We start from the raw sequence: 10,879 nt of genomic DNA, 5'->3' as shown, positions 1-10,879 counted from the left end.
TGCTGAGTCTCTTTTTCTGATGTCTTGGATAGTGGAGGGGAGTGTTGGAGCAGAGATGCATGAAGAGTTAGCCCGTGAACATATGCTGTTAAATATTCAGGGTATTTGCCAGAAGCTGAAATCAGCCAGAAGAAAGTTAATTTTATGCCACAGAAGACTGCTTAGTGGATGGGAGGAAATGGGAGTTGCGAAAATAAAGGTCAACCATGATGTAATGAGGCAATGGAGATTTCAGTCAGCTTTTAGATCAACAGTGCTAAACTTCTAATATTAACTTTATTCATTAGCTAAATAGAAAGCTAGGGTTTCAAATGAGTCATTGCAGTAGAAGAGTATAATAATATATATGTGTAGTCATCAGAGGGGCTGATGGCGTGATATGGCAGCCTCGCTTCTGTCAGTCTGCCCCAGGGGAGCTGTGGCTACAACTGTAGCTTGCCTCCACCAGTGTGTGAATGTGACAGTGAATTGTAAAGCATTTTGAGGGTCTCGAAAAGCGCTATATAAATGTAATCCATTATTATTATTATTATTATCAGTTGAGTTAAATAGTAAAACTTGGTATTTTGCCTGTGGACACTGACATGAGTCACGTTGTTCTCTCAGAGCCTGCAGGTGGATGCTGGGGTGGTGAAGGGGCTGACACAGCAGGCAGTGATAATATCTCAGATAAGAGATGCAAAATTCTGCTGCATAAATAGACAGCCGAGTCAGGGGAGTGCGTTGGTTATCTAATAAAACGAATATTACTGTGTGTTAACTCAGATACGGTTAACCCCAAAGTTGTGAAACTCCTGTGTTACAGGTGCCAAAACATTAACCCTGTAATGCCATGTGTATCATATTCGCTACATGAGTTTCTGAGACTTCTGTCTCATCAACATGATACTTGCCTTAAAAACCTTAAAAACCCTTTTGTCTAAAATTAACACTGTTGTTAACAAAAAGTTGCCAACAAAAACAAAACACCCAATGTATCAAATGCGATACAAAAAATATATCATACATAACATAATATAGCAAAAAAAGAGGATTTTGTTACAAGGGTTAATAAACATTTCAGTTCCAAAACAAAACAAAAAATAGAATTTTCTTGCTATGTTTTGATGGGTTGGGTCTTAGAGGGGTAAAGACAATCTGTAATAGAGTATAGTTCAATAAAATACATTGCGAAATAGTTCAACAAAATCACATAAACTACAAATGTTAAAAGGGAAAAATATAAAAGAGTTTAGTAAGCCTGCTTGAACAAGGACGAACACGAACAGACAGAGCGTGATTAACACAGGTGAGAACAATCAGGGAATCAGGGGAAAACAGACAGACAGGAAGTAAAACTAATACCGGACGTGAAAAAAAAGTAACCTTTCATAACAGGCACCATCAGAAAGAGCAGACAGAGGGAGGAAGAAACAGAACAAACTGAAGGAACTAAAAGTACTAAAAATCAAAAGACAGAATTGCAAAACTGAACTCATCACTAGAATAACCGTACAGCAAAATCAGGCATGATGACTCATTCATAAACTAAAACTCACCACAGGGAAATGATCTGAAAGTCAAACACGAGAAACCAAATTTCAAACAGCAGAACAGCAATGAGTGCACACACACACACACACCTATCCAATAATTCAAACATGAACCACACAAAACCAGAGGACTCTGACAAGTCTGCTGCTGTCAGGCAAAGCACATTTTGTTATTTCCTTAGCATCATGCCCTATATCCATGTATGCTTCAAGTATTGTTTTTGTTATGCAGAATCTCCATAGAAGAACTTACTAAAAGTACTTTTACCATATTTTAAACTGATGTGCAGTCTACATGTGTGAACGCAGCCTTCTAGAGCATTTTCTTAGCCAGCCTGACTGCCTGCATCTTTACAAGTTAGACAAAAGGCTCTCAAATACTGAGAATTTAGGCTTTTTCTTTTCATATTTGTCAAAATAAGTGAGTCTGCCAGTAGTCTTACCTTAGAACAATAAAAACAATCCTTTAGAACAATTACTGGACCCAGATTAACTTAAAGTCATTTCCTTTTAAAATGATTTCCACTGCTGGCAAAAACTGAAATCAGTCCATACCTTTAAGAATCTATTCATATCCCATAACCTCCTTGGTGGAGGTAAATATTCTCAAAGTTCTGATAAATGTTAATGGCACAGTTACACAGGACTCCATAATATACACACCTGACACATGACAGACAAAAGCCAAACTTTATTTTGTTACATCAGGACGGACAGAGTTATCCCTGTGACTGAAGGCTAAAGTGGCGTTAGAGGAAGATACTGTTTGGAAAGCTAGAGGTAACAGAGTACAATTCCCTAGAGAGGCTCCATCTTTCTAGTGGTTGACAGTCGTAACAGCATTCAAAAACAATAGCAGCTTCCTATAGTCGAACTGAGCCACACTCTCAGGTAAAAGGTCCAGACTGTGCTACCTCAGCCCCCTGCCTAGCCCCTCTTTATTTCCACTGGCCTTTTTCATAGTCCCACTTGGCAGAGATGCCCTGGATGGGGTTGATCTTCATGTCCAACATCCTCTTCAGCTGCTGGGACTTCCATTCGTCATCAAAGGTCCTGGGACGTGGAGGGTAGACTACAAGGACAAAAGAATGCAACTCACATGATGCTCACACTCCAGTACCACCTGTAATTAACTTGCCAAACACTAATAAACAGTTGCATTATTAAAGCCTGATGTTCATCTAGCTGTACCAGGCTCTGTTCAGGTCCTTTCTGGCCCAGCTGGTTTGACTCACTGGGAGATTAGAAAAGAGCCAGAGCAATCTTTAATGCTATTAGTTATTTCCTTAATGAAAGTCTGCTGAGAAAAAAAAAAAAATGGCACTGAAGTGTGTGATGTTGACAAGAAAGGTTTGGTGTTCTCAGCCACAGGCATTGCTTGTGTTAAGTTGCGAGAGAGACTGGTTTAACTTTTTTTCAGACCGCAAAAGTCAGATTTTACCGTAGACACTCTGCCACCAGATCACTATGCCTGTGAAGCCCAGGAAGAAGAAAATGCCCCCAATGACCGTTTTCCACTCTGCTGTCTGCTGCTTCATCTCTGGGTAGGTCTTGCAGAACGTCAGCCGATACACTGCAGGAGGGGAGGAGGGGGGTAAGATGAGTGCATCAATAACACAGCCCCCCCCCCCCCTTTCTACTGAGCATAATGAGCTAAACTAAAGAACCTACAGGCAATCTTTTCTTCTTTAGTCAGCTGACCCCAGGGTCCTTTCTCCTTCTGCTTCAGGCTCTTGTCAGCATCAGTCAGGACATCTTTGTAGGGTTTGTCAGGCAGTGGGATGTCCACACGGTCCCAGTACATTGGCTGAGACATGTCCACTGACTCGGACACCTCTGGAGGCACAGATACAAAGATATTCAGCAGTGTACATTTGTCCCCCCTCACAACCCACTCTATCATTGATAAGCCCAGGTACCATCTTGTCTATATGAGTGTGTAGTTATGAAAGCACATAAGCGCCATCTGCTGTTTAACTCAGTATACTGCATGATGGGAAACCCCTCCACTAACAAATCACATTACTTGACTTAAATCCATAATTCCTTTTGATCACGTCTTTTCTATGGTGACGATCTTCGTCAGTTTCGGCCATTACTAATATTAACAATATAAACTGCAGCCATTTTAGCATGAAATTGTTGGTAAACACTTCAGTTTTTATCAATAACTTTAAGCCTTAATTTACACCTGTGTTTGCCTACTTTTCAAATTCCACATCGCTGCTGTGATAGAAACTTCATATCTCCATGTTAGCTTAACATATGTCTGAAAATGTCTTTTTTAAGTTTATGCTCTGAAAATTTAAGGTCTTGTCAGTATTTACCCTTTTTTGTGAGACAGAAAAAAACTTTAGAGATGCCATTTTACTTATACTATTAAATAAAAGTAAGATTAAAATATTTATAGTGGACCTATAAATCCCATGTCGGCCATGAGCTAAATCCCCTTTGTGAGCTTTTTCAGAGGTTTTCAATCTTCACCTTTGCTCGCCATCCTCGTGCTGCTGGTAGTCACGGCAGCTATCGCGCGCCTGGCCAGGAGGCTTCCCACGCGCCCAGTAGTCAAACGCAGCATCTAGAAACAGGTAAATGTACATTATCATCATTATGACTTTACTGGCATATAGTCATAGACACCTTAGAGACAAACCTCGGCGGTATAACTTGAGCTTCAGGTCAGTGACGGTTAAACACTGGAGTCTTTAGAGAGAAGAAAACACTCAGCAGCAGCAGGAGCCGTACAAACGCTGCTGGCAGGGTGAACACGGGTGTAATTGATAAATACAATTACGCGCTGCACTGTGTAGTGTCACCGTCACTGCAGTGAGCCAGGATGCACAGCACTAATACAATAAGGCCATAATTAGTGTTCTTAATTATGTTTACTCTGCAATGTCGCATTCACATCACTGCTATAAAACCTGGAAAAGAAAGAGTTTCATCTCTCTTTCCGACACAATATTTTTAACATTCGAGGGTACTAGTTAGCCTTACCCCCCAGCACCTGTCTAAACTAACCTATCTACCTACATAAAAACGTTTTTCTTAGAAGACATAATAACAATAAATATTTTTAAAGTGCTTTTGTGGATATTTTGTTGAGTCCATTTACATATAGGGGATTTTCACATACTTCACTGAGTTGACTCACTTGCCCCCCTGCCCCCCCCCCCCCCCCCCAAATGTAAAACTTTCTAGATCTGATACTAGAGTAATAGTAAGAAGCAGTATTAATTGTCATATAAGATAAGATAGCCTTTATTAGTCCCAGAGATGGGAAATTCACATTGTTACAGCAGCAGTACTGGACGTGGCAGGAATAGATAAATAGATGCAGTATACCTAAGAACAACAATACTATGCAAACATAGAAGAAACTATACATTATACAAGGCAGAAAAAATATAATTTAGATATAAATAAATGTATTTATATGTATATATGATACAATAGTACAGTATGCTAATAGCAGCAGAACAGAATGTTTCACAGTGCGGTGGTTGGATGTCAGTGGCAGCAGGTATTGAATATTGCACACTAAAATCCAGGTAACTTCAAGGTTAACTCAAGGTTTTCACTACTACCAGGGTGGCTCTCTTGGGAATATCACTATAGTAACGTAGGGTGCAAATCCAACTTACTCCAGAGCATGTTAGGTTCTAGATCAGAGATTGGCAGATAAGAAATCACTGTCTACTGACGAATCACTTCCCTTGCCATGGATGATCCCTCTGACCTACAGTGGGGCAAAAAAGTATTTAGTCAGCCACCGATTGTGCAAGTTCCCCCACTTAAAATGATGACAGAGGTCAGTAATTTGCACCAGAGGTACACTTCAACTGTGAGAGACAGAATGTGAAGAAAAAAAAAATCCATGAATTCACATGGTAGGATTTGTAAAGAATTTATTCGTAAATCAGGGTGGAAAATAAGTATTTGGTCAATAACAAAAATACAACTCAATACTTTGTAACATAACCTTTGTTGGCAATAACAGAGGTCAAACGTTTACTATAGGTCTTTACCAGGTTTGCACACACAGTAGCTGGTATTTTGGCCCATTCCTCCATGCAGATCTTCTCAAGAGCAGTGATGTTTTGGGGCTGTCGCCGAGCAACACGGACTTTCAACTCCCGCCACAGATTTTCTATGGGGTTGAGGTCTGGAGACTGGCTAGGCCACTCCAGGACTTTCAAATGCTTCTTACGGAGCAACTCCTTTGTTGCCCGGGCGGTGTGTTTTGGATCATTGTCATGTTGGAAGACCCAGCCTCGTTTCATCTTCAAAGTTCTCACTGATGGAAGGAGGTTTTGGCTCAAAATCTCACGATACTTGGCCCCATTCATTCTGTCCTTAACACGGATCAGTCGTCCTGTCCCCTTGGCAGAAAAACAGCCCCATAGCATGATGTTTCCACCCCCATGCTTCACAGTAGGTATGGTGTTCTTGGGATGCAACTCAGTATTCTTCTTCCTCCAAACACGACGAGTTGAGTTTATACCAAAAAGTTCTACTTTGGTTTCATCTGACCACATGACATTCTCCCAATCCTCTGCTGTATCATCCATGTGCTCTCTGGCAAACTTCAGACGGGCCTGGACATGCACTGGCTTCAGCAGCGGAACACGTCTGGCACTGCGGGATTTGATTCCCTGCCGTTGTAGTGTGTTACTGATGGTGACCTTTGTTACTTTGGTCCCAGCTCTCTGCAGGTCATTCACCAGGTCCCCCCGTGTGGTTCTGGGATCTTTGCTCACCGTTCTCATGATCATTTTGACCCCACGGGATGAGATCTTGCGTGGAGCCCCAGATCGAGGGAGATTATCAGTGGTCTTGTATGTCTTCCATTTTCTGATGATTGCTCCCACAGTTGATTTTTTCACACCAAGCTGCTTGCCTATTGTAGATTCACTCTTCCCAGTCTGGTGCAGGTCTACAATTCTTTTCCTGGTGTCCTTCGAAAGCTCTTTGGTCTTGGCCATGGCGGAGTTTGGAGTCTGACTGGTTGAGGCTGTGGACAGGTGTCTTTTATACAGATGATGAGGTCAAACAGGTGCCATTCATACAGGTAACAAGTGGGGGACAGAAAAGCTTCTTACAGAAGACGTTACAGGTCTGTGAGAGCCAGGGATTTTCCTTGTTTGAGGTGACCAAATACTTATTTTCCACCCTGATTTACGAATAAATTCTTTACAAATCCTACCATGTGAATTCATGGATTTTTTTTTCACATTCTGTCTCTCACAGTTGAAGTGTACCTCTGGTGCAAATTACTGACCTCTGTCATCATTTTAAGTGGGGGAACTTGCACAATCGGTGGCTGACTAAATACTTTTTTGCCCCACTGTATGTGCAGTGATGATAGGAGAGTTTAAGCTTTTCAAGAGCATGTAAAATCTTTGTGCATGCCTGATGAACAATGGTATTGTAGATTATTAGATGCAGCTTTATTCCTTTATCTTGGCTGCATCAAACAATTTTACATCAGTTTTATTGTTCTGTCAGTATTTATGCATGATTCTGCATGACCGTTATTCAATAAAGACAGTGAAAAAACACCCTGACAGTCGATACACCTGGACATATGAACAGCAATATCTAAATTGAATACAGACTGCTGCTGCCCATTGATAGGTAACATTATTTTCACTTGCTGTTACCTGGCACTAGAGCTGTACCATAAACAAATAATGAAGCCCAATTTTCCAGAACAGGGACAGAACTTTTAACTAACTAAAATAATAAAGTACATCCAACTTAGCTAATAATCTGTAGTGATCTAGCCTACATTAGCTAATGTTTCTGACACTGTTTAGAAAGCAAAAATACACAGACACAGCAATGTCCCCACATTATCAGAACACTTTGAAATGTTTGCTGTATTTCATGTAAAGTGTGTTTTAAATCTGCACCAGGGATTTGGGTCATGAAATTACCTCTTCATCTTTTTGCCACTGCAACAAAAGTCTTATTTATTAATGACAAGCCACACTGTTAAGCAACAACGCCTGTGTGACTGTACTGTAACATCATAACAAGAACACGGAAGGGTTCAATCTGTTTTCATTCTATCCTGTACCATCTCTAGGAATGCAAAATGTCATAAAATATCAAAATAACACTATTGTTAGTACTTTTACTATATCCCAAAAGGTTGATTTTTTTCATCTGGATGTAGCATTTTCAGTGGGAGAAACATTTCGTCACTCGTTCACCTGCAGGTTGGGGAAGCCTGCAGTCAGCTGAGACTGAAGAAGTCACTTGGATGAGTGGCGAAACGTTTCTCCCACTGAAAACGCTACGTCCAGATGAACAGAATCAGCCTTTTGGGATTTACTTAACTGGATGTTTAAGCATGCATCAGTGCTTTTTATTATGGTTTATTATCTGGCTACTCTAAAGCAAAAGATAATGAGGTGGCCAGACTACCGAAAAGAGGATTTGGCACTCTTCCAAGCCACCTTTATAAAGCACTTAATGAGATTCACCCGATTCGTCTGATTCCCTGTTGCACATAACAAAGCAGAGACGGTATTTCTAGCTAGCTTTTAAATAACAATCTGTACATCAAACATTATGTAGCAGTAGCCTGATCAATAGATATTTGAGATTCCTTAAATGTAATGAAAGTGTCTGCTTAAAATAGGTTAAAATTGGGCTAATAGAGTTTTTATATTGCCCAGATGAACAGGTTGTAATCCTTAATTACTTGTCAATAGATCTGCTATAACAGATTATCTGAAAGAAGTTAACTGGATGCATTCATGAAATTCTGGGTTGTTTATTAAACTAAGATGTTATAAGGTCAAGTCCTGTGAAACACTGGCAACATGTCCAGGGTGCACCCCACCTCTCTGCCCCCATTACCCTGAATTGGATAAGCAGGAAAAAAAAATGAATGGATGGATATAAGGTCAACAAGTACAAATAGGTGTCTTATTTTAGGTACTTGATGATTATGTGGACTTGCTCTACTGCATGTGGTTAAGAGAATGAAGTCATGTTTATGTTTGTCCATTTATCTGCTTTTCATCTGCTAAACCCAAACAGGGATTCTTAGGGAAGTGATTCTCAAAGTTATTAGCTGGAAGCTCGGCATGGTGTGCAGCATGTCCTTTAAAAGATTTGAGGAAACTGGACAAGTTGAGGACAGAAGTAGAATTAGCAGCCCTAAGCCCAGTTAAACAATATCTGATGAACAGTATCTGAAGTATTCTACTTAAGAAATGGAAAAGATAAAAAACCTGAAAAAAACAGACGAGGACCTGAAATATAGCTTTTACCCTTAAGCTGAACCACTAACTTTTTACTGAAGCCTTGCCAGAAATGGTCACAGTGGAAGGGTATTTGACAAGAAGCCATCATTAAGGATGGGAAATGGGGAGAAAAGGCTGAGGTATGGAGTGATAAACCTAAATTTGATATTTTTGACTCAAATCATGTGAGTAAAGTCAGGACAGACGTGCAGCAGTAAGTGTCTACATCCATCTGAGAAACATGGTGGAGGCTCTGTTATAGTCTGGGCCTGCATTTCAGCCATTGGTGTTGGGGATTCTGTCAAAATGATGAAATTATGAACACAGGAATATAACATCAGATTTTGATCCACGCTCAGTGTAATTTGGGAAGTTTCTGATTGGCAATGGCTTCATTTTTCCAGCACAAATTAAATCATGCCAAAAACACTTCTAATGCAGTTTTTTAAAATATTATTTACTGTGTTTCCATGTGTTTTTGGATGTTTCAAAAATCGTTACATCTACTTCCTGTTTTGCTAACAAAATATATAGAAATGAGTTGTGGCTCAAGACTTCTGCACAGTGCTTTAACAGAAAGGCACTAAGACAGAAATTAAGTCTGATCCTTGATAGTTAAAGTTTACCTAAACAAACTATTACCTGGTATTATTTGCAGGGTCCATACCAGTGGCCTAGTTCATTTCAGATAATAACTACCTTTTAGAAGTACCTGTCCAATGAATTACATGTTTCTAAAATCCCTGTTAGGTGGCAAAGTCCCTACAAAGTATGTACCAAGTATGTCTGCACAGCATACACCCTCAATTTGCACATTTATCTTTTTGAGGATTTTCACAGAGGAAATTCATTCCATAGCCCCTTATCATAACCATCACAATTACATCCCTACCCCTTACCCCAGCCTTTTCTCATTTCTAAACTGAACTCTAAACCAAATTGTAACACTCAAATAATGCATTGAAAGTCTGTGCCAAAGTGAGGTCGTGCCTCACTTTCCTAAAAACGCCCTCACTCTAATGGTATATAATTTAAACTGGTCCTCACTCATATTGGCAAACCACTACTCAACACCCACCCCCATACACAGCAAGTGAAAATGGTGGAAATTGGCCATGAGTCAGTTGAAGTGTCTGAGCTGACCTTCTGCAAGGGCAGAGGTAAATGGAAACATTTAAACTGTGTTACAAACACATATTTGAAAAGAAATAAGAGACTCGGTTTGTGCCTTTACAACACCTTTTCTTTCTGCAGAATAAAACTGACTCAAAGACCCACTGGCAAACAAAAAATTATACAGAGTTGCATCAACAAATCTTGAAGTTCAGTTTTTATTCTGCAAAAATAACCAGTAGCTATGATTTACTTTAATTTGCATTAAAAGTGTGGGTTTTTTAGGCTGCTCATTTTGACACACTTCTAGAAATCTCTCAGCTCAATCTATGTTGCTTCTCTGCACGTCCGCCTCCTCTCCCTTGCTGTTTGGGGTTGTGTGAGCAAGGAGACTGGTCTATTATTTCATCTATTTCCTAAAGTGTTCCTTGCCAAACAACACTACAGCCTGTTTATTGGATCGGGCAAAGAAAGATACTCACAGTAGCAGAATTAAAACTGCAGCAGCAAAAAGCCAAATCTTGAGAGAAAAGGTCTCTTTAGAGCTTTCTTTCCCGTTTCGTCTCTGCCCTTATCGCCACATAACACTAAGCAGGAATCAACTGGTGGGTGGGTGAGAGAGGCTGGATGGAAAGAAGAGTGTAGAGAGAAAGAGAGGGAGGGAGCTTAGACTGAGAGTGACCAAACTAGTGCAAGTAAACAAGCGAGCAAAGCATGTGATAGGACTAGCAAAGAAGGGAGCGAGGCAGAGTTTAGACTGCAGAACAAAGGCAATACAAGGGCACATTACTTCTCTTACTGACCCATCTCCATGTGCTTTCTTCACTGCTTACATTCAGACAGAGCGGAGACTTTGGGCTCACATTTGTTGTGGTTACATTAGGACACACAGTGGGCTATCTTTTACAGTACAAAATGAGAGATGAGTGCTTGTATATGAACAGTCAGACAGAGATTTCAGGAAATAAAGGGTAA

At 40.3% G+C, this 10,879-nt stretch overlaps 1 protein-coding gene across 1 annotated transcript; it reads right to left on the bottom strand.

Annotated features, from left to right (window-relative positions):
• Positions 1–2,203: 2,203 nt before the first annotated feature.
• cox4i2 (cytochrome c oxidase subunit 4I2) lies at positions 2,204–10,519 on the bottom strand. Its single transcript, XM_085145569.1, has 5 exons — positions 10,387–10,519; positions 4,017–4,110; positions 3,204–3,368; positions 2,974–3,105; positions 2,204–2,604 (listed from the first exon to the last, which is right to left on the bottom strand). The coding sequence occupies exons 2-5, from the start codon at positions 4,108–4,110 to the stop codon at positions 2,471–2,473; spliced, it is 525 nt and encodes a 174-aa protein (XP_085001695.1). The 5' UTR covers positions 10,387–10,519; the 3' UTR covers positions 2,204–2,470.
• Between the last annotated feature and the right edge of the window lie 360 nt (positions 10,520–10,879).

Source organism: Neolamprologus multifasciatus, chromosome 20, assembly GCF_963576455.1.
Source record: "Neolamprologus multifasciatus chromosome 20, fNeoMul1.2, whole genome shotgun sequence".
Lineage (NCBI taxonomy): Eukaryota > Metazoa > Chordata > Actinopteri > Cichliformes > Cichlidae > Neolamprologus > Neolamprologus multifasciatus.
The sequence above is the reverse complement of the archived record's forward strand: the minus strand, read 5'-3'. Positions and strand labels throughout refer to the sequence as shown.

Excerpts from the sequence above, each read along its gene's own strand:
- cox4i2 (XM_085145569.1), bottom strand. The coding sequence starts at position 4,110 with ATGCTGCGTTTGACTACTGGGCGCGTGGGAAGCCTCCTGGCCAGGCGC. Across the intron at positions 3,369-4,016 it reads CACGAGGATGGCGAGCAAAG|AGGTGTCCGAGTCAGTGGAC; the intron begins GTGAAGATTGAA and ends CTGTGCCTCCAG. Across the intron at positions 2,605-2,973 it reads CTGGTGGCAGAGTGTCTACG|TCTACCCTCCACGTCCCAGG; the intron begins GTAAAATCTGAC and ends TTGTCCTTGTAG.